Source organism: Pararge aegeria, chromosome 14, assembly GCF_905163445.1.
Source record: "Pararge aegeria chromosome 14, ilParAegt1.1, whole genome shotgun sequence".
NCBI lineage: Eukaryota > Metazoa > Arthropoda > Insecta > Lepidoptera > Nymphalidae > Pararge > Pararge aegeria.
This window is the reverse complement of record NC_053193.1, coordinates 3742485-3767028: the sequence shown is the minus strand read 5'-3', so window position 1 is coordinate 3767028 and position 24544 is coordinate 3742485. Positions and strand designations below refer to the sequence as shown.

Here is a 24544-nt window from a genome sequence, read left to right as displayed (position 1 = left end):
CAAGGTGCTTCGCCAATGTCTTGTAGATGAAGATGGCACGAAGGAGATTTATTGGTGAAACTAATGAAAAGTTAATTTTGAATATGTGATTAGCTAGTTAGTTTTATCTAACACGGATATTTTTTATACATTATACTTTAATTTTATTACTTACTATATATTTACATAAAAAATCTACAATAATGAATGAAAACAATCATTAACAAACATTTAACACTCAAAGCAAATCTTATAGAATTGCATTAATAATAGAATGTCAGTTAGCTGTACGGCTGTCAGCAACTTTTGTTTACCGAAAAAACATAGTCATTTGTTTTATAGTTTAAAGATAGCAAAGGTCTGCAACCATTCAGCCTACTTATTCTTAGTTTTCGGGTTAGATGCGCTCAAGTATAACAATCAATTTGTTAATTACCGTTTGTTAATCGTTATCGTTTCGCTGTGATAGATTAGACAAAAAATTTAAAGATTTAGTAAAATAAACCTCTATCACAAGTAAACTGTGATGTATGAATTACAATTAATCAATTAGCGCGTCCATTTTACGTAGAAGGTGCCAAAATGGTCTTCTATAAAATCTTGATGACGAGAATCTGACGCTCTGAATCTGATTCTACACTCAAGTTGAATTATACAAATAGCAATTACACGAGGCATTGTTTTGCTGCTGCAAAAACTGTGCATTTGATTGTACAACTCTGGTAAACACATTACGGTTGTGGAATATATTTACACAATGCCATATAAAGTAAGCCACTAATAACTTCTACACATTAATTTGCTCCTCCTAACCCGAAGTATATTACGACGTGCGGTTCATGATTACCTAGTACTTTTTTAGTTTTTCTTTTCCTTGTCGATTATATAATGTGTGATATCAAACACCCAAAAATTGCGGCTTAGTTAGGAGAGTTAAAATCATTTTATAGGGTTGGTTGGTCACGTTATTAGTGCACTTGATTAACTCAAGGTGGTTGCCATTTTACTTTTACTTTTCGTAAAACCTAAACTAAAGACGGCCAGTCTAAACTGCGGGACATTTCTTCATTAGGCTTATAATAAAGTCATGCTGATTATGCGGTCCAGATACTAAGTTTTAATTCCACCACTAGTTACTTATGATTGTCTTAAGATGGTAACGGGCGTATCAGCAACGGTCATAGCGACTAGCGGAACACTCAATCGCTTGGCTTTCCTTTGCCCTTCCAAGGGTCCATTAAACAAGTCAAGACCAAATCCAGACAAAACCAGAAAAAGAACAGAAATCATAAAGTCCTGTATTGTCCGCGAGACAGTTCCCCAGTGTAGATTGTTCAACAAAGGGGTGAAGCCAATATCTTACGTAACGGATTTACTATTATTTACGTGAGGGATTCTAGAGTAACCCCCGAGCGCAGCGAGGGTTTTGCATCCAGAATCCTGAATGTAGCAAGGGTTTAATAGCGCCCGAAACGGAGGCAACTTTAACCCTGAGTTGAATACTCTACTTTTCACACCTTGCGAGGCAATAAAGTCAAGTTACGGAGGGTTTTTTTACAATCTATACTCTATGGTTGCGCTTCACAGGCGCTGGTGAGGGACAGGGACGCCATCATAAGAAAGAGCGAGATAGCAATTTTAGAATAAACAAATTTTATTCAGAAAAGCAGTGTGCGATGTTCCTTATTCAAATCATAAAATCTAGGGACTCCACATTACTTACCCACTAAGCCTATAGGATGTATTGGCCTACAGTGACCTTTCAATTCTAGGCTTTGTTGAGCGAGGGGTGTGAAAAGCATATTTCCATAGGTATAACTCTTATCACGTCAAATGACATTAACATATAATTGATCTTCAGGGGACAATATTTAACACTAAAACATGATTGCAAATCAAATACTCCCTTACATAAATGTTTACCGATTATGTTATTTTTTCGAACACAGATCAAATAAAACTGGTTGCTACTGTTCATAAATAGTAACGTAACCTAGATTTGAAATAATGGCTGTTATTTAATTAAGAAGCCATAAATAAATTAAAAAAAGGACAATAAACGCTTAATGTTATGACTAACGGCTCGCGAGCACCGATAGAGCTATTTCGTTGGCGCCTTTACGCAAAAACCATATTAATGCTGCTTACAGATAATCCAACTTGGTTGGCATCGACCTTGTGCATATATGGCATTTTCTTTTACGCATTTGGTGGCCTGATTTTGTGCTATCTAGCGATAAGGCCGCCAAAAAGTACTTGTTTTATTGCATTTGCATTTTTGGTATATGATTTATATTAAACATTTATTCATATTCATTCAAAGTACGTCCTACTGCTATTCTTTTAACGAACTTATTTCAATTTCATGTATTTTGCTATTAAGATCTACTGATTTTGATAAATCCAATGAATTATATCTTAACTCTTCCCTTCACTATATCATGGTAAATTATTTCTCCTATCGGCCCAACCAGTTGGATATGAATTTCTAATATTAATTAATAATATGAGAAGATAGCCAATCAGTTCAGAATCAGATATGATCACTGAAAAGGCAGATTGGCAATTGCAATATCACCTAGTTACTAACAGTCGTACGGCCAAGGACCCTGTCTTAACCACCCCACTGTTCGCTCAGTAGTCGGGCCGAATATGATGAACGCACTCGACACCAACAAAGTTGGTTCGTCTGTTAACAGCATTAAAATGCAAAGTTATTCGTGACTCCTTTCCGTTTGGATACTTTCGCTGATTGGCGCGAACTGCGTTCAGTATCGTATCAGCGGTCAAAACAAAATGTCGGTTCACACTGAAGTGCCGGCCGACATGTCGGGTGACAGTTTGTCAGAGGCTGGCGACGCCGACGACAGTGACGAAATCAACAAATACCTGTGAGGTTCTTTTTACAGTCCATTTTATTGTTTTTTTTTATCAGTGGTCTTTTATAGTGTCGCGGTTGGTTCTTGTGAAGTGATTGTTTAATTGAGCAATTCTTGTCTCTATTTAACGTAATCTTGCAGTGATCTGGGCAATGAGCTATGTTTTTATATATTTTTAATTCAATAACAAATAAAAGATAACTTATCCTTTAGTACACTGACACAAACTTTACGCAATCGCCATTTTACCGCACAGTTACATAATTCAAAGAAGAAATTAAAAGTGGATTACTTATTGTTTTATGCGTTGAAAGTTGCTAATTTAAATAAATTCACGAGTTAAATATAACAAAGACACTTTCTTATTTTTATCATAATCATAATGTCCATTGTTCAAATTATATCTACTTCGGTGATTTGAGCAGTAGGTATTTTTTGTAGCGTGACTCTTCCACAGCAGTATCTTTTTGCTTTACTTAGGTACACCGGAAGCCTTGTTGACTTAGGTCGGACATCCATATTCCGAGCAAGGAAAAATAGCTATTTATCTTTATGTGGATATATAAAATCAGCATCCGTATGATAGTGTCCACATATTGTACTAGAAACTCAAAATCTTTGAAATTGATAGAGATTGACTTGAAATATTTACCACGTTGCAGTCCTTTATAATGAAATTAGCGGGGCATTTAAAATTGTCTTTAATGTTTCTGTTTGTTTCTTGTTACCTAAGTTTGCCTCAATACTTCACCGATCTTAAATACATTTGGCACATAATATGTGGTTTGCAGAAGGTCCCCGGACGTCTACTCAAGCCTAACGTGAGCATGCCTTGCTGGTTTTTAGTTCTGGTAAACGAATCCCACATAACCTCTGTCCTGCCCAAAAGGACAGAGGTAGACATAGAGCTTTTCCAACGCGAAAAAAAAAAGGTCCTTTTTAGCGTAGGGAAAATCATACTGCTCCCGAGGAAATCAAAAACCGAAACAAACGCAGAGGTATTTGCGGCAAGAGCTAGTTCATGTTAATATGATAAATACGAAAGTATGTCTGTTTATAAGCTTAGCTTGGTTTGGCTCAACTACTGCACCGATCTTCATGAAAATAGGAACATACAGCTTTCATCCTGGAAATGGGCATAGTTGCCAGTTGAAACTAGCTTGCTATAAAATAACTATGAAGCCAGGAATGTGAGCAAATTACTTTTGAGGTGGGTACTGAATCCATGACCTTTAAGTTCTAAGACCACTCTCTTGACCATGCCTTGAGTGAGCTTTTAAGAGTATACTAAGTACTTTTTTGTTAAAATACTTACGACTACCATTAATCTGATTAGCCTTTAAAACAATACATAACTTTAAAACATACGTTATATATGCGTGCGTTATATACGTTATATATGAACACATTAAAAATAACTTACATTCAAATATAATAAAATTGTTTAACTCTTCATTTAAAATACAAATCTTTGTTTATTCCAAACAAATCCTTCTCCCAACCTCTCACAAAATTAACACTTTTTTTGAGATAGTTATTATAGATAGAAATATATAATTACTAGCTGTGGCCCGCGACTACGTCTGCGTTTGATTTTGTAAGTATTCAGTATCGCTAAGCCTTAAATGAGTATAGTAGTATATATATATATATAACATGTGACTGTCAATTAATTATAGACAAATAATTTGCAATAAAATAAAATTGCAACTATAATTAAAGATCTAAGCTATCCTATCTCTTAAGTTGGACCAGACTGCTCATGGTGTGCCAATTTAATTTTAAATCGGTTAATTGTTTAGGCGTCCATCGCGGACAAACATCGTGACAGGAGATTTATATATATTAAGATATAAATATATAATTATAACAATAAAAAGTTTTAACTATTACTTAATATTATAAATACCTACGAGTAGGCTACTCATATTACAATTTCTCCAAATTTGACACCAGTTCTGTATCACGAGCGTGTTTTACAGGGGAAGATTACCACTATTTTCACTCGATTACGTACGCATTATGCTCGAAATGCACCAACATTTCGCGCGCTCTCTGTAAGTATACTAAAGATATAAATAAATAAGTTACACGTTTTAAGTTGTTTCTCAAAACATAAACCGCCTGGTATATTTATCGCTGTTGTACAATCAGAGTATTATCACTCACCTAGCCAATTATAGAGAAGAAAGCGGACTTTATAAATGCTGAATCATCAAAATTCAAGGGGTAATTTATTTTTAAACAAGTTTATTTTAAAACACGCGGCGTTTATGATCTCAGATTGGTTGTATCAAAGCAAATCCACATTTCGTACTTATTCGTGTTAAAAATTGGGTAGGTCCTTATTTAACGCAGTAACAAATAATAAATTATAATAATAAAAATAATAAAACTTTATTTCGTTTCTTAAATTGTAAATGATACAGGTTGTGGAGACCCTAGTAAGCATCAGAATACCTGTGGAACAGATTGACTTGATTTTTTATTCAAAGATAGTTTTATTTTGTAATGTGACTAAGGCCGTTTGATATCTATAGAGTACTTTGACTTGACTCAAACTTAAGATACAGTTAAACCGAGACCATATTCTGTAATAATAAATAAATAAGAAATATAGTACCACAATACACACACATCTGCATTTTGATCACTAATTTCGAATGAGAATAGTTATAACATACTTTAGTTACAAATATACTATATATATATTTATTTAATAGGTATATGGATATATGTACCACCTAACTATTTTTTGTATTTGTTATCTTTCCCATTGGTTGCAAGGAACAAATCGCTATGAAGCGATAAGGCCGCCAAATTGTATACGTTGTTTTGATAAACTTTTCTTTTTTATGTGGTCTGCAATAAAAGTATATTCATTCATACATTCATTCATACATTCATTCATAAAATTTACATAGCTCAGCCCTAGCCTTATTTCCAAAAATATGTCTTGGCAACATGCAGAATGGGTTTTGACTGTAAAACTAAAAAAAATATTTACACATTTTTGACCCGGTGTCAAATATGCAAGCGCCATGAACTTTAGACTCGATACGTCTTATATTGGAAAAGCATATAAATATAATAAGTATAGCGTTGTTTAAATAATAAATTTACTTTTTTATCATCTTTATATATCTAAAAACCAAAAAAGCAAAAGAAGAAGAAAAATCTCATGAGTAAAACGAAACCAGTGCGTGCAACGGGTTACTAAAATTATTTTAGCGGTTTTTATAAAAAGTTTTTTCGACATAATTGAAAACAAAACAAACCATGCATTAACTTTATCTCAGTAAGTCAAAAGAAAACATATAAAAATAAAAAACAGGTAACCTACCTCATAGTATTAAATGTTCCTAATAAAGTATTAAATTCGTAAGCGATGAAAAGTGCAATTCCATTTCCCAGTAAACGTGGGCAAGAATTGCTATTGTTACAAGTTTACCTACGGTGAACACCCTTCCGCCATTCGAATGCTTATTTGAACGCAAATCGGTTACGCCTTATAAAATATGCTAAACTTACACATGCAATGTACCGTCAGCAACAAAATATTCTACGAGCATCAATATATAATTTCTAGAAGTAATAGAGATTTTTGTGGCAGATCTCGTCCGGGGAAGTTCTATCGCCATGCTTATTTATTATTCTGCCGTTAAGCATTGTTGCAATGCTGTGTTCCGGTCTGAAGGGTGTCGTTGCCGATGTTATAACAGGCGCATGAGGCTTAACACCTACGCCTTAAGTTGATGGATACAGACAGACCGTCTGACAAAATGAAAACACCACAGTTTTGGCTGCGGTATATATTTTCAGTGAACAGAATTCGACCAGTTACAGTTTGATTATAAGTATCGATACAACTTAAAACGCTCTTGATATGAACTGGTGACAAATTTTTAAAATTCTAGTATGAGTAGCATTCTCGTTGGTAGATATAATATTAGGTAATAATTAAAACTTTTGATCGGTAGAATTCCTATGTAAATATAATCATAATTATCTCAAAAAATGTGTTTAAAAGTGTTAATTCGTATCTGCGTCGAGTAATTTTGTGAGAGGTTTATTTGTGTGGAAAAAATAAAAATTAGCATTTTAAACGAAGAATTAAATAATGTTATGATATTTGAGTGCGAGTTATTTTAATGTGCCCTAGAGCATAAATTACGTAAGTTTTAAAGTTATGTATTATTTTAAAGGCAAATTCTAGTATATTTTATTTATTAAAAAAAAAAAATATATATATAGATATATTATGATGCCTTATTTTAACTAATAAACTACTACCCTTAAATACATACAGCAGAACATAATCAAGCAGATGATAATGACACGAGTAATCTCTCGCCATCAACATTTTTTTCCCTGTCTGTACAAGCTATTTGTATTGTATGCGTCTATGGTATAGTCGGCTCATTTTAATTGTCGTGAATAAAAGAAAACACGGATATATAATAGCTAATTGTTCGCGGAGCTCACGATGTAACACAACAACATAATGATTGTATTGAAACACGGAAAATTATTGACTCTTTAACGGCGTTAATGTGCTTGTGTTATCACTATACCTTCAATGCCTTTCACCCTTATGCCAATAAAAAAATACAAAGATATCTATAGCTAAAGAGATTATATATATAAATAATATACATAAATACTAACAAAATACATATCTTCAAATCAATCGTCGTGTATCAAGTAATACATCTATAGATTACAGATAAAAAAAAAAAAAAAATATACTACGACAATACACACATCGCTATCTAGCCCCAAAGTAATCGTAGCTTGTGGTATGGGTACTAAGATGGCTATATAATACACATACATTCTTATAATATCCATATAAACACCCACACCCTGAAAAACATTCATGCTCATCACACAAACATTTTCCAGTTGTGGGAATCGAACCCACGGCCTTGCACTCAGAAAGCAGGGTCGCAAACTGCGCCAATCGGCCGTCAAAGCTTTGCTTTTTGTTAAGCGTTTATTTCGATATTTTTTCCACTTGTGAGCTCGGAGAGTTGATAAAAGTGTGAGACAAGATAACATTTTGTTCTTTCCACGGGGAAAAAGAATTACCCTGCCCATACTAGCTCAGCTGGGAACCAAACCTCGGGGTGTGGAAATCTCTTCAGTCTATACTAGTATCTAGTAGGTACTGTTCTGTAGTAGAATATTGAAGCAGGAACAAAATTCTGAAGTCTGAAAATTCTGAAAATTTTTAAAGCCAGCAACGCATCGGTGGCTCCTCTGGTGCTGCAGATGTTTATGGGCGGCGGTGATCACTTACCATCACATGTCCCACTTGCTCGTTTGCCCGCTATTAATATTGAAAAAAGAAAAAAAAAAACTCAAACAATCACCTACATAAATATTTGATGAAAGCTTTACTTTAGCTTACAGTTTAACACTTGACTATAGAGCAACGAGAGAAGATGGCACACTGTTTCAGCAAGTCACCAAATAATGAATTATTTAGGTATTTAATTCATTACTGAGATCCGCGATGATAACGCGAAATATAACATTCGAAAGCTGGTTACTTAACTTGGCTCGCGTTAAGTAACCTCTTCAACACTCGTGCTTATTTATTTCACTTTTATACCTTTTATGTTTTCCAAATTTCGCACTTTTACTCGGTTTAGTACTCGTAGGGCCGAATTTATTAATACCAATGAATGCCTCGTAACTTTATGACTTGTGTGTGTGTGTGCGTGAGTGGGAACGTGTATTTGTGTTCGATTAATATGACATGCTTCATCAACCAATGGTTGTCTGGAGGAGATCGCTTCGAGCGATAAGGCCGCCTTTGTGCATATATTTTTATTTAGCTTTTTTGTTTAATTTGTTTCGTTTTTTCTGTATGTGCAATAAAGACTTTCTATATATCTATCTATTTATACTTTGATTACTATTCATCATATCAAATCATTACCGGTCTTCTACAGAGCACGGGTACTCCCACAATGAGAAGGGGTTAAGGGCGTAGTCCACCACGCTGGCCTAGTTTATTGTTGTTTATTGTTTATTGTTATTAGGAACACAAAACAGGTAATAACTAAAAGTAAATCTAAATATAAGTAATAACAAGTTTTGTTCTAAGCTACGGATTGGTGGACTCCACACACCTTTGAGAAAATTATGGAGAACTCTCACGCATGCCTTTTTCCTTCACCGTTGAAGCAAGTGATTTTTAATTGCTTAAAACGCACATAACTTCAAAAGGTGCGTGCTAGGATTCGGACTCGGCACCCCGAAATGTTGAAGTCACACTGGGCTATCACCGCTTCCGATTATATATTTTCCGATTACTATTAATATTTAGTTAATGCGAGGTTACTTACAACTGATTTCTTAATGACAAGGTTACTCAAAAGCAATCCGCGCCGCTTTCATCGAACACAAGATAGAACTATGATTGTTAAATTGTAATGACGAGTAACTGACGAATTTGTTCCCAGCTTTTATTTGGTAGAAGGCAGCTCCAAACCAGTGGTAGTCACTACGACTGGTGACAGAGCTCATCCGGGGAAGTGACACTATGCAGAATGCTGCCGCTAAGCAGCATAGCAGCAGTGGTTGCCGGAGTTATTACAGGCACTATTTAAAAAAAAAACAAAAAAAAAAAAAACTGCTTTTTAAAAGCGTGGGTGTGGGTGGGTGTAGTGGGTACTAGTTGGTGAGGACACTCAACTTTTCCTGTATGTCCATTTCCATTTTTGTATGTTAACTGTAATTGACATACAATGTCAACTTATTTTTGTATTATTAAATGCAGCACTCGACCGACAAGATTGCCTATTCTATTATACGCTACAGGTATTTCATGCACCTAACTACATATGCGTTTGATACGGTTGATCTAACACATTTTCTTTTTCTACGAAACTTTCGATAGGAGGTGCGAAATTTAGATCATTATAAGCAATCAATAGGCCACCCGGCACCATCAGGCGTCTTCGTTTCAGTTGAGAAATAAACATCTTATGTTTTATCATATGGAAAAATCACCTTTGTGTAGTGACTCTACCACCGGTTCGGAAGGCAGATTCTACCGAGAAGAAGCCGGCAAAAACCTCAGCATTGCTCTTTTCCAACATCAACAATTTACATTTTACATTTTAAAATTCATTTTTCTATCTTGTAAGAGACGAAAGCGGAGCCGGATGCTACCAAGCAACCTTGTTATTATTCATCAATTGTATAGTAACCTTTAAATACATACTTATATATATTAATAATAATAATATAATAATACATACACGTGAAATTACTGAACTTGAACACTGTTTATAAATTGACTTTATTGTTTTATATTAAATAATATATTTGATAATAGTAATTACAGAATCATAAAAAAATAACCTACTAATATTTATACGTATAATACAATATTTATATTATTTTGATGATCAAGTTTCCCGACTGGAAATGCAGGCTTTATATTTTAATAATATTTTTTATGATATCACCATCTCACATTGTCATTTAAAATTATTAGAAGAGCAACCTGGTTGGAGCAATCATTCACACCCAAGCTTCTTTATCGATTACCTTAGTCAAAAGCCGGTAATAAACGCGCAACACCGTAAACACAACGCGCACCTGGAAAATGTTTGTGTGATAAGCATGAATGTTTTTCAGTGTCTCGGTGTTTAAATGTATATTCTAAGTATTTATGTATATTATTCATAAAAATATTCATCAGTCCCATAACACAAGCTATGCTTACTTTGGGGCTAGGTGGCGATGTGTGTATTGTCGTAGTATATTTATTTATTTATTTTATTTATTTAACACCTAGTGATATATAAGCACTTGTTTATTTGCTATCCTTTTTCACAGATTAGAAATACTAAAAGCCGACTCGTCGCTAAAGAGCAAGGCGAAACGAAACGAGTGGACATGGAAGGCTCAAACAGACGTTGTCAAGTGGCAGGCGACGCCGCTTCGTGCGCCGTTGCTGCGACTTCCAGCAGCCTTATCCCCTCCCGCGTTGGAGTGCTTTACGTGTATCCGAGCGTACTGCGGCGACCTACAGCCGGCTGAGAGGGCCATACACCAGGATATGACTGAAGTTAAATGCGTTTACACCGTCCTTATGGTGAGAAACAACTTCTTAGATTTACTGCGGATTAACAAACTTTATTATTTAAGAATATCCCTGACTAGTGGATCAAGGTATCTGTATCGGGCCATATAAATCATTGTTGGCCAAAGATTTGCTGAATTATCTGTTTGGTGTGGAGTATAACGATTGTAAAAATTATAATGGCATCATACAAATTCTCCTTATTATCGTGGAGTAGGTATAGCAAATTAAGCTTAATTTTCGTAAAATATCATAGAATTCCGCAAAGTAACGCCTGCTTCTATCCAATATAATAAAAACATACCAATTTTTATATGACACTAGAAAAAATTGTTATATTATTAATAATTTATACCTTATTGTATTTTTTGAAGTACCTTCATTAACTCTTACAGAAAGCCGCTGAGAGTATTTTATTAATGTATGTATATGTTTCACTTCAATTCTAAATTCAAATTCATTTATTTGCACAGATTGAGGAGGTAATAATAGCAGTACAACAATCTGCCACGGAGAGTGGAATGCAAAAATAAATAAATTGAATTTAGATTTGTGCTTTGTAGTTAATTTATCTTTAGATATTTCAAGGAATAAAGGATTCGTATTATTAGAATAAGTAATTTATAGGTATTTAGTATCCCTTCAGTTCAGGCTAATAGACGTGAAACAGAAAAAAAGTGTTATTTCATTATTAATGAAATGATGTAATGTCAATAAAGTTTATAGATTTAGGTAAATTAGATAGAATAGGTTTAGGTAGATGGACATTGAATATCCTCACATTCTTTCGAAACAGAATCTAAAATGAGACGATGAACTTTATTACTCGTAATATCATAATAATTATTAGGTACTTAATCACCGCCATCTTGGTATACTTTTAAATAACCAAACCTAGATTCTATTCTATTTCTATTCTATTCTATTTATAATAAATTTCTTATACTAATTATGTATTAAAATCTACTTATTATATATGTTATATATTTATATAAATTATGTATACTTTATATTAATATATTACGTAAATTTATTGAAATTATTATCAAAGTAATTGTATTATTTTGATATTTATGTATATATTTTAACACTCGTTGTCTTGCTGTAAGTCTACAAAGGCTGCCTGTAAGAGATTGCTTGCAGCAATAAGGCCGCCTTTGCATGTCTACATTGTTTACATGTTTTACGTGCAAGAAAGTATTTCTTCTTCTTCTAGATTCTATTCCAAACGAATATGAGGTTCCATCTCAAATCCAAAAACATTAAAATAATCTCAATTGTTTTTCTGTTTCTTAGCACTGCCACTCAGTACCGGAGCTGCGTGATGAGGTGTACTGCCAGCTAATGAAACAGACCACCTCAAACCGCTCCGCCACTCAAGACTCGTGCCAACGTGCCTGGAGACTAATGTCCATACTTGCATCTTACTTTACCTGCTCCGAAACGCTCAGGTATTATTAATAATTCACCATTAAGTAAATAATCTGTCATTTTACCTGATGCTAAATTTTAATACAGGCTTAAGAAAAGACAGTGCAAGTGTACCAGTTTGAGTTGTCAATGCTGTATATTTATATTTGAACGGTAAACGGTTTATATTCTAACGTCAATTTTTTATATTCAATCTATTTGACAGCCAGTTGGCGCAGTGGGCAGTAACCCTGTTTTCCGCGTCCAAGGCCGTGGTTTCGATTCCCACAACTGGAAAAATGTTTGTGTTATGAACATGAATGTTTTTCAGTGTCTGGATGTTTATCTGCATATTATAAGAATTTATGTGAATTACATAGCTATCTTAGTACCCATACCACAAGCTACGATTACTTTGGGGCTAGATAGCGATGTGTGTATTGTCGTAGTATATTTATTTATTTATCTGTAATCTATAGATGTATTACTGGATATAGGACGATTGATTTGGAGATTTCCAGGAGCATGGATACCAGTTGCTTTCAGGCTTTAACGAATGGTTCTCCTTTCCAGACCGTTCCTTGTGGAATACCTATCAGCTGCCGCAGCGGACAGGCGACGACCTTGCCAAGGAACGGCTGCTGTGTGCCTCGCCAACTTCAGGAAGACGCTGAGATGTGGGGGAAGGAAGAATGTTCCCAGTGTCGAAGAGGTTTGACTAATGCACCTTAAACTCATTCCATTATATTAACGTGGGTATAGTTACTTGCAGTTTAGAGTCCCACAGCTAGCATGGGCAAATACAATTATATCCCTGGGGAAAGGATATAAATGTATCTTCTCCCGCAGCTTTATCAAATCTCAGAGCACTGGCGCACAAGTGGAAATAATATCCAAATAATATATGTGTATTAATAAACGGGGATAAACTTCTCCTATTCCATGTGATTTTGCAGGTGGGCACGTTAATTATATCCCTTGTCAGGGGATATAATCGGGAAATATAATAAAAAAATATATAATTTTTATCTCCCGCCCGTGCTAGCCCTGCTGAGGCACCGAAGAGATGTTAGCTCCCTTGTTCCCTCCAAAATACAATCTAGGGTTATTTAAGAGGTGGATAAACAAACTCCTTAAAGCCGGCCACACATCGGTGGCTGCTCTGGTACTGCAGTGTGCGGTGGTGATCACTTAACATTAGGAGACCAACTTGCTCGTTTGCCCGCTATTAATATATGAATGAATTTAATTTTATTGCACACCACAAAAAGTACATAAAAACAATATCTATTAATATTAAAAAGCGTGGTTGGGTAAAATAGGAACTGGGTAGCAACTCTCATAAACCTTTAGAGACTACAATATATTTATGTACAGAGATTTCTGATATTACTCACATAGATTTTTAAGAATTTAAAGATAGAAATATATAGATTCAACTTATTTCATTCTATAATGGTGCATTTAACTAAAGGAACATGGCTTGATAGATTGAACTTAATTTTGTATCGGGCTCGTTAAATCTTTGAACAGCCTCAGGACTATATCAGCTTTGCTGAATGCATTGTGAATGTCCTATTAGGAGTTGACACACCTTTGATAGAGCCTAAACTGAACGAAGAACGCAAACTTTACCGAAATATCTGTCACTTATCAAGGTCATGTATACATTTTCCTTCTCACCCAGAGTTCTACAAATTTTGCGTTAGACATCAAAGTTTCTTATTATTACACCTACGCATTTAATAGTGGCAACATTAGCTATTTAATTCTTGAACAAGGCTTAGAACAATCTACTCAAATATATTTTATCAAATTATTTCGTTAATTAGCTTTTTGTTCTTTAGTTCTTTGGTTTCCAATTTAAAACTTTAGATCATCACCGTCGTCATATCAACCCAATACCGGCCACGGGTATCCTGCCACATTGAGAATGGGTTAAGGCCGTAGTCCACCACGCTGGCTCAGTGCAAATTGGTGGACTTCACACACCTTTGAGAAAATTATGTTGAACTCTTTCCTCGAAATGTTTTTCTACACCGAAGACGCAAGGGATATTTTTAATTGCTTAAACGCAAATAACTTAGAAAAATTAGAGGAGCATGCTGGGATTCGAACTCGGCCCCCCGAAAGTAAAGTCGAGCTCCTACCCACTGGGCTATCACCGCTTATTAGAAATAACAGTGTCCTTGAAATGTAATGCAAAATTAAAATACGATTTTGGAAAAAAATCGTCGACTCGAATAAATTTTAACATCTTATCTCAAGTCGATCAAGGTGAGAGCATTTGGTTTTTGTTCTGGTTTTTCATATTCAGATTACAAATCCCTACTAATATTATAAAGGTCAATGTAAGTTTGTTTGTTACGCTTTCACGCAAAACTACTTAACCGATCCTCATGAAACTTTGTACACATATTCTTGGAAGTTTTAGAAGTAATATAGAATACTTTTTATCCCGACATTATGCTCACTTCCTTTGGGAGAGGGGATGAAAGTGTTTGACGATTTTACACCATAACTCCAACAAATTATAACCGATTTAAATAATTATTTGTACTATAGAGGTTATAATATGTGTTTCATTTTGCCCAAACTTTGTGTAGATCTGATGAATGTGGTTGGAGATTGAGGACAGAACTCCTCAGCGGACAACAGCAAACCCCTCATTTAAGGCTTAGAGATACTGAATACTTTAAACTTCCTTAGAACTACAACTAAATTGTATGCCATATCAAAAAACAAAATCAAAAGCAGACAAAGTCGCGGGCAATAGCTAGTACAAAATATACCAATCAATGTTCTAGTTTAGACAGCTAGCGACAACTTTGCCGACTTTTTTACAAAGTTCCTACTGCATAGATTGTATTGCATAATTAAGCAACCAAGTCTTTGAATTGCTATATTCTATTCAGGAACTCCAATTATGTGACTTGCGCAACTAAATATTTTGACACTAACTAGATGATTTGATCACTCTTTGTAAATTTAACTACCATTTGCCGTCACTGTTGATGGGACTTAAGGCGGAAACAGGTTGTGTAACTTGTGTGTGTAATCATTATTTTTACAATTGAATTGGCAAAACATTCTTAGATCTTTAGGCAGTAGAAACCAATGTAACTTTCGTTTATTTCGGATTAATACATCTCATGAATGCTTTAATATAATACTTAAAATAAAAAAATATGGTCTTTCCTGGGCAAGTATTAGTACTTCTTTTTGAATATACTCTTATCCACTGATTTAATTTGTTACTATCCCTCTTTTGGATAATTTTTTCACCTATGTTCTATGAAATGTATAATTTTGATTTTAAGTTACATTGACCTGTGTTGAGAATCGACATTGGATGTGGCTTCAGTTTTAAGGTTTCCTTATAAAAAAAACCGTGCAAGGTGCAATATGTAATACTAAAAGGTGGGTACTTAACTTTATTCAGTGCAAAAAAGAGGTTTTTTTTTTTTAAAGCTTTGTTCTCCCGTATAATGTACATATTCTATTAGCCAAGCCCTTTCATTTGATATTTTTAGATTTGATATTTGTAGTAGTATTGAGGTAGTAGTAAAATATTTAATCCGCCATTTTGTGGCGGCACCCATCTTTGACCTATTTTCATCAAACATAGCTAAGAACCATACCGACTAGTTCACCTTCAAACGTAAATCGGTTAAATCAAAATGTGCTCATCCATACGGGAAATAGGATGCCAGAGCAGACACAAACACACACACATACACAGATACTTATAACACTGCAAATTTACGCAAAAACGTCGAATAAAGAGCGAAAAATGAAAGCTATCCATTTAATTACCAGGTGACCGCGGTGTCTGCGGGGAGGTCTGCGAGGCGACAGCTGTACAGGCTACCCGGAGGAGCGGAACGCGTAGTGAACACGCGTTGTGCGACAGTCGTGCAAGACATCGTCAACGAACTTTGCGAACTGGTGAGTTAACATAGCTGCCCAAACATTTCTTATTCTACTACTGCGAAGCTACTGTGATCATCAATTAAGCCTCATGTGCCTTTAATTACATCGGCACCGGTAAATAACACAGCTATGCTGCACCGATAGACATAAGCATGGTGGTTTATTTTGGAGACAAAAAGCTTTACTGCTACTTCCATAATAGTACATTATGAAACAAGTATGGTAAATTGTGTTTTACACTGCAGGTGGTATTAAAAAACTGTTAGCGAGCGGGATCGAAGCCGAGGAATAAATCAGGCGAGACTTTATACGTTCTCCGAAAATAACTGACCATTTTTGCTGTTTACCCACGGTATTAAAGTTTCGTAGGCCACTCTAGCAACGATGGTATAAGGTCGACGGTACACAAGTGTAACCACAAAATATTTAATTGATTCATTATTATTTATTGAACTATTTATTTGTACACCACTATGAAGTTAGGGAAATAAAAGAATAATAGAAATAGAATACAGAAGGCGGCCTTATCGCTTAGTAGCGATCTCTGCCAAGCAACCTTAGGATAAGGACAACATGAGCGAGAACGGATGATGATGTAAAATTATTATAAACCTACATTCAAATAGCTGAATACAAATACATTAACAAAATACTATTGTGATGTATTGTAATACACGGATAATACTAGAAAATACGATTGTAAAACACGGAGGTGATGTAAAACTATTATAAGCCTACATTCAAATAGCTAAATACATAAAACAAAATACTATTGTAATGATCTATTTCAGATCGGCGTCACCAGCGAGGCAGAGCGTGCGGAGTTCTCTCTGTACTGTATCGTAGCTGGCGATGCGCTGACGATGCCGCTGGCGGGCGACGAGTACGTGCTGGACGTCACCACGGAGTTGCAGAGGGCCCACCACCCCTTCTACCTCATCTTCTGCCGCTCTGTGTGGCACCACCCTCTGCGCTCGGACGCACCGCCGCTCTACACTGAAGTGCTATTTAACCAGGTAATTAAAAAAAAATACTGCATTAATAAATCGATACGACTCTCCAATTTACAAGTCCTATATTAAACCCCACGTAGGACTGCCTGGACGCAGAAATTTTAACTTTTTTTTTAAATTCCATATTAATAGGTATTTACTGTAAGTTTTTATTTTATTTAGTTTGGTTTTTAATTATTCTATTTATGTTATAGTGTTGTGTGTAGTGATGGGTCATAGATACTAAATAAATAAATAAAATAGATAAATAATTAATTAAATTCATTTACTTCAAGTAGGCTTGCTCTATAAGCTCTTTTCAAGCGTCAAGTCTGTCTGTTCGTAGTGGCTCTACTTATAAAATAAAAACAAAACTAATTCTTTAAATGAATAAGGTATATATATTATGAAACAGCGCTACTCTTAACATACTAGTCAAAAAGCGTGAGTGTTATGGGAACTAATTTATTAATGAATAATATACTGTAGAATTATTATATAGGTATAGGTACATATTCATTATCAGTATCTATTTATAATATTGTAATGTTATTAAAGGTATACATATATGCTAATACATGTTTATTTATATGCACCACCTACCTCTCTTCTTGAGCTGTGTTTACGCCAATGGTTGCCTTGACAAGATCGCTATGTAGCGATAAGACCGCCAAATTGTATACTTCGCGTTACATTTTTATTTTACAGTTTTTCTATATGTTTATGTGGTGTACAACAAAAGTGTATTATTTCATTCATTCATACATAAATACATACTTATAGTATACAGATAAACACCTAGACTCGGAAAAACATTTTTCATCACTATAAACATTATCCAGTTGTATGAGTCGAACTTACAGCCTTGCACTCAGAAAGCAGGGTCACTCCCCACTGCGCCAATCCGCTGTCAAAATGAGATGAGATAAGTTTAATATTTGGAAATTCACAGGTGGCTCCCGATTACCTGGAAGGACTCTTGCTAGTACTTCCTGGAGGTGGCGCTCCGGCAGCTGGAGTGCTTCGGGACGCGGCCCTAGTAGCTGCATTACTCCATCGAGCTGCCGGTCTACCGGACGCGCCGCACCCGAGGGACCTTAAGTTCCTCCTACCCAAACCGCTGTTGGCGTTGAGGGAGCCCAGGCCAGCGAAATGGGCGTCCTGGGTCACTGCTGAGTGGCCCACAGTGAGGACTCTTACCCCGGCTGCAGCTAAATCCAAAGTTCTACAGGTAATTTTTTTAAACTATATGATGACTACATCATCATATCGCCATAACAAATTTTGACGACCTGGCGCAACGATGAGCGCGATGTATTCAAACTTGTGTTCCCGGGTTCGATCACAGCTCCGCTTTGTCACTATTGGAAGTTATTAACGTTTTAAAAAACTGAAGTAATAACATTTTTAAACTAAGAAGCTCGTGGTTAAACTACATTTATTGAATATAGTTCAACGGGTACATACCGCGGTAGTATCGACAAATGTGAGATAATAATAAGACTCCAATCAAAGAAGTGTTCAATTTAGTTTTTTTTTTATTTATACTCTTTATATGCACGACAAGTCAACGCTAAATAATCACGACGAATAAATAATAATAATAACGGGGTGTAATCCTCCGCCCTCCGTAATGTATATTTAAGTGTATTAATTTATGTAACTAAGTAAGTATATTAATGTTGCTTTGGCTCATTATATGTATTTATTTTGTACACTGGCGTGAGAGTAAATCTCGAATAATAATAATAAATATTTTTATTTGGGAAAAACAAACAACACATAGGTCTTAACATATAGAGTGCACGCTACACAAAAACATATCAATGAGGACTAAGGAACACATACTAAGGAATCGGTCAACTTGTTTTTCAACATACAGTTAGTTTTAAGGTCGGAGAGTAACATTGGCTACTTTTTATCCCAGGTTAAAAAACGGTTCCCGCGTGATTTGTAAAAAAAAACGTAATGAACGCAGACGGAAAACGAACTTAGCTACATAGTAGTTTCGTTATTTCGCAGTAGGTTAAAGACAGCACCGATGTATTACATTATTTATTATTTTGATTAACGTCAGTTAATAGTATGTACCTATCATACTAAATAAAAATTAAATAAAGTAACAAATATGATTCTATGTTGGCAGTGACATATCTGTCTTGTTGTTTCTCCCAAACAGAGTATCGCCTCAGCGTTATGTTGTAGCAGTGGTTTAGAGATAACTGCTACAGCGCTGATTTTCAGGCGACCTCTCTCGACATCCCGGACCATCGTGTGTTACATAATGTGCTAGATTCGTCAAGCTTATGTCACAGCCTGATGGATCTTATAGCTTATAAGTACTCTCATGTCTCTCTTAATCGTTTTTTCTCCTTCTAACTGACAATATAGTTTTTATTTGCAAGTTGTGGCAGTCTTTAAGTGGGTCTACAATATTACATTTATATGTTTTTTTCATTTTTTGTTTAGTTTTTAAGAGTTGTTGTTGTAACCTGTTGATTGTCCCTTAAATAAATAAATAAAAAAAATAAAAAAAAAATGTGTGTGTGTCAGGTGCTGTCACGCTGGCCGCTGTTCGGCTCGTCGTTCTTCGCGGTGCGGCGCGTGGGCGGCGCGGGCGAGTGGCGCGAGTTCGTGCTGGCGCTCAACCGGCGCGGCGTACACCTCCTGCACCCCGCCACCCACGACACCGACGCCAGCTGGCCTTACGCAGAGCTCATCTCCACCAGGAAGGTGAGACAACTGTCCCATCCCATCTCATTCTATTACATCACAGTGTGGGCAGTGGGTGGGTTGTGGGTCACATAAATTGATTAATTTCCACTGGTAGACTCAGGAAGGAATAAAGACATTGTTGGAATTTTCGAAATCATCATTCCGTAGGATATCTGTTTGGTTTGGAGTATAAGGGATTGAAGAACTTGTAAATTACACCATACGGATTCTCCTCTTTTTAATAAATAAATAAATATACTACGATAATACACACATCGCCATTTAGCCCCAAAGAAAGCGTAGCTTGTGTTATGGTTACTCAGATGACTGATGAATATTTTTATGACCATACATAAAAACTTATAATATACATAAAAACACCCAGACACTGAAAAACATTTATGTTCATCACATAAACATTTGCCTGTTGTTAGACCCAGAAAGCAGAGTCGATGACCACTGCGCCAATCGGCCGTCATATTTTGCGGAGTGTAGAAAATTAAGCTTAATTTTCATAATATATCATCTTCTTAGTCGTTACAGTCTAGGCAGACTGGTCGTGGTCGTCATCTGGGTGCTGTGGCTCGCTTTACAATCCGTCGCCACTCTTCTCGACCGGTCGCCTTTCTTGCTCATTCATGTAGAGGAGTCTCGATTGCGGCCTTCACTTGGTCCATTTATAGTATGTCAAGGATTTCCGCAAAGTAACGCCTGCTTCTATCCAATATCTAACCAACATGAATGTATGTCAGGTGCGGTCAGAAGACGGCACTCTGTTCCTGGATGTGAAGTGCGGCTCGTTGCTGCAGCAGAGGGTGACGCGACTGCAGGCGGAACAGGCGCACGAGGTGGCGCGCCTCATCCGGCAGTACATCGCGCTCCAACGTGACCAGCGGGACCAACGCCTCGACTCAGGTAACTAATGACGTAAGGTAACTAGTGACCTAAGGTAACTAGTGACCTAAGGTAACTAGTGACCAAAGGTAACTAGTGACCAAAGGTAACTAGTGACGTAAGGTAACTAGTGACGTAAGGTAACTAGTGACGTAAGGTAACTAGTGACGTAAGGTAACTAGTGACGTAAGGTAACTAGTGACGTAAGGTAACTAGTGACGTAAGGTAACTAGTGACGTAAGGTAACTAGTGACGTAAGGTAACTAGTGACGTAAGGTAACTAGTGACGTAAGGTAACTAGTGACCTAAGGTAACTAGTGAACAAAGGTAACTAGTGACCCAAGGTAACTAGTGACGTAAGGTAACTAGTGGCGTAAGGCTACGATCGTTCCAAAATAGTACCAAATCCCTCGGTTTAGCGACTAACTTCATCCCGTTAAAATCGTGTAACCGTGTGCGTGCGCATTTCGTTACATCGTATAATTTCACTTCCATGAATTTTTCCTAACGCCGCTAAAGAAGTATAATTTCAAAAGTACATATAATTAACTAACTAACTGTAATTTGACATTTTGTAGTGGCGGCCATCTTGGATTTAAAATTTGTCATAGTGTGTTCTACTTATGAAGCCCTTTCATTTGATACACATATTGAAAAACTTGCGAAAAAATATGTAATCCGCCATCTTGTGGTTGCGGCCATCTTGGATAGATTTTCGTAAAAATATAGCTAAGAACACTCCCGACTAATTCACCATAGGCTAAATAAGAGTCAGCTCTTAGTTTGATTCTTAAAATTATACTTGAAAGCCTTGCAATAAGTATCATTTTGTTTCAGCGTTCGGCAGCCAGTGAGTTGCGTCCACGACGACTAATGGACTCAAACAATTGTCTACACAACACAAGTACAGTTGACGCATCAATAAAATCCGTCCTTTCTGATCTGGTTGTGGAAATATGTACTTAAGTGTTTTTAAATTATATTAATAGGAGATTAAAATGAGAATAGGACTGCTATAAGATTTAAAAAATATATTTTTTGAACTGTTATTTTCTATTTTCATTTTAGTCATGTTTTATTGGAATATTGTAGAAAGTTTTAATCTGCTAGGGTAGTTTAGTGTATAAAACATACATAATATATTTTGGAAAAATATACTGAAGTTATAGGAATTTAACAACATAATTGTTAAGTTCTGCAATTATTCAAGATTATTGATACAAGATAATTATTGATTCAATGTTAATTCAATCATATATTCATTATGGTATTTTTTTACTACGACAACATTGTTTGTTTCACTTTTTTGTAATGCTCAAAAAGACTTGAAACCGCGAAATATTTTTTAACTGGTTTTGTTAAAGAATAATCCTTTTTTTTATTTGCATGTAAACATACTAATTATTCAAAATGTAGCGCTTAGCTATCCATTTAATATTCATTATAAAATAATATATTACACAATCATTCCAATAAAGAAATTATTGTAGTGTGTAAGTAGAAATATAATAACATAAATTTTGTTAATGGAATTCATATTACTTTCATTTCCGTCGACAAAGTTTGATAAGAATTAATAGGTGTAGATATGGTCTAATTTAGAACTGAGTTCCCCTCATATGTATTTATACTGAGGTAAATAACATAATACGGTAGACGTTTTTAATACAAAAAAAAATAGTTCGTCATATTAGGTGGGTATTTGTGAATTTGGTCCGAATCTGCTAGTGTATTGCGCAAACGCACGACAAGGCGGATGTCTTTACTTCAAAAGCGCATGCTCCCTGCTAGGAATGCCAGTACCTACTAGGCTGTTCGCAAAATTGGTTGTCCTTATGAAAGCAGAAGGTCTTGTATTAAATTTTGTATATTTAAAGTACAATAATTTAAATAAAAAAAACTAAAAATATTTGTATTCTTACATTTTGTAAGAATACAAATATTTTTAGTTTTGCGTTTGGCAAGAGAGTTGCCTATCAAATATAAGAATAATCTGAAAATAATCATGTCTAATGGAGAAGTGTTCAGTTTTAGATTCGACCATCACTACTTATTTAGCTAGAGTCTAGTTTCTAACAATTATTGTATTAATAAAAGTCTTCCTTCGTGTATGGAAAAAGGTGCTATATTAAAATAAAACCAGGGGCTGTTATTTGAATATCCATTCCGATTACTTTATAATAATGTTGAATTGATTGATTTTAAACGTTTAAAGGAAATATAGTTGATTTAAATCATTGAGTAGGCAGCGCCTTTTTGCCATTGCCGACATGGAGTCTCAGCTGATTACAGTCGTAACGGCGATCAATTTTAACATTTAGTTAATGATGAAAGTCAAAAAGGAATAAAAGTTTGGACCTAATAAATATCAAATCAAATAAAAATACACTTTATTGTACACCAAATACATAGAATTAGAACAAAAAAAACACAAAATAAAAAAATAAAAGGTACAATAGGCGGCCTTATCGCTTAAAAGCGATCTCTACAAGGCAACTAAACTAAACCAAATAATAAACTTTGTAAACAAGACCTAACGTACAGTTTTAAATATACATTTTTTTAATTCTTTCTTTAAAAGCTTTTAAAAAAGAAAATCGAAAGTATTAATTCGGTTTTTGTTATAAAGCCCCTGGTCTTTTATTAGAATAACTCGAATAAATGTTTAAAAATTATATATAAGTATATTTAAACAAATTTATTATCTTAATCTAATTTCCCAAAGACCACGGCGGTCGGAGTCATGTTTATTTGCATATAAAATGAGTTATTTCGTTGTCATGTAATATATTTAATAAAACGATGTATGAATATATTGTAGATACAAATAAAACTTTATTTTTCAAATATCTTGATTTTTTTTCTTAATTACCCGTTATTTTAAGCAGTTTCAAGTTCTATGTAACCAACGTACGGCACCACCTTATTTTAAAGAGTAAAATTAAAATAAATAGAAATTTAAAAATAATTGTTCACGTAGTAACGGATAAGACCTTAGAAGTATAAAACCTGTATCAGATCTGTTTTTAGTATTGGAACATAGATAATATTTTAAATTTTATTTTGACACGCCAACAAAACTTGCAGTGCCCGAACACATACACTCAGTGTCTGCATGTATACGTATGTGTGTCTGCATGAGTGTGGGTGGATGGGAATCTAACAACAAAATACATACTTCAAACGGCCCACAAGCGTCGTCTGCTGACTATTTTCTTTCCAAGAGCGCGCCACTAGACACGGTATTCCGCCTTTCTCATCCAGCCGCTTCCAGTCACCTTTTGAAGGTCATCTGTCCACAGGGCTGGAGGGCGTTCCACACTGCATACAGGGTTTAGTATTCGGGGACACCCAGAAACCATAACTATGGAATAAAAAAATCTCTACAATACCACAGTAGCCTTAGTCCTGACCCTATTGCATATGCAATAAACTTCATAACTTGCACGGCAACACAGTCAAGTTCCTCTAGAATTGGAATAACTTTACATTATTTAGATTTCTTTAATACCTACATAATTATTATACAGCTTTTTGTCGCCCATTGTTCACTAGATTATCTCATAGATAAACTTTTGTAATGTGGTGACTAAGTTTAATGGGGTTTTCGCTTATTATGTCTATCAAACTGAGCTCAT

At 35.3% G+C, this 24544-nt stretch overlaps 1 protein-coding gene across 1 annotated transcript in view; it reads left to right on the top strand.

Annotated features, from left to right (window-relative positions):
* Positions 1 to 23708, top strand: part of LOC120629542 (unconventional myosin-XV) — a 144030-nt gene extending 120322 nt beyond the window's left edge. The window contains exons 24-32 of the mRNA XM_039898500.1: positions 10716 to 10974; positions 12259 to 12413; positions 12946 to 13084; positions 16192 to 16320; positions 17097 to 17321; positions 18250 to 18528; positions 19851 to 20030; positions 20765 to 20927; positions 21744 to 23708. Coding sequence (XP_039754434.1) covers positions 10716 to 10974; positions 12259 to 12413; positions 12946 to 13084; positions 16192 to 16320; positions 17097 to 17321; positions 18250 to 18528; positions 19851 to 20030; positions 20765 to 20927; positions 21744 to 21760 — 1546 coding nt within the window. The 3' untranslated portion in view covers positions 21761 to 23708. The remainder of the gene's footprint in view (positions 1 to 10715; positions 10975 to 12258; positions 12414 to 12945; positions 13085 to 16191; positions 16321 to 17096; positions 17322 to 18249; positions 18529 to 19850; positions 20031 to 20764; positions 20928 to 21743) is intronic.
* The last annotated feature ends 836 nt before the right edge of the window (positions 23709 to 24544 follow it).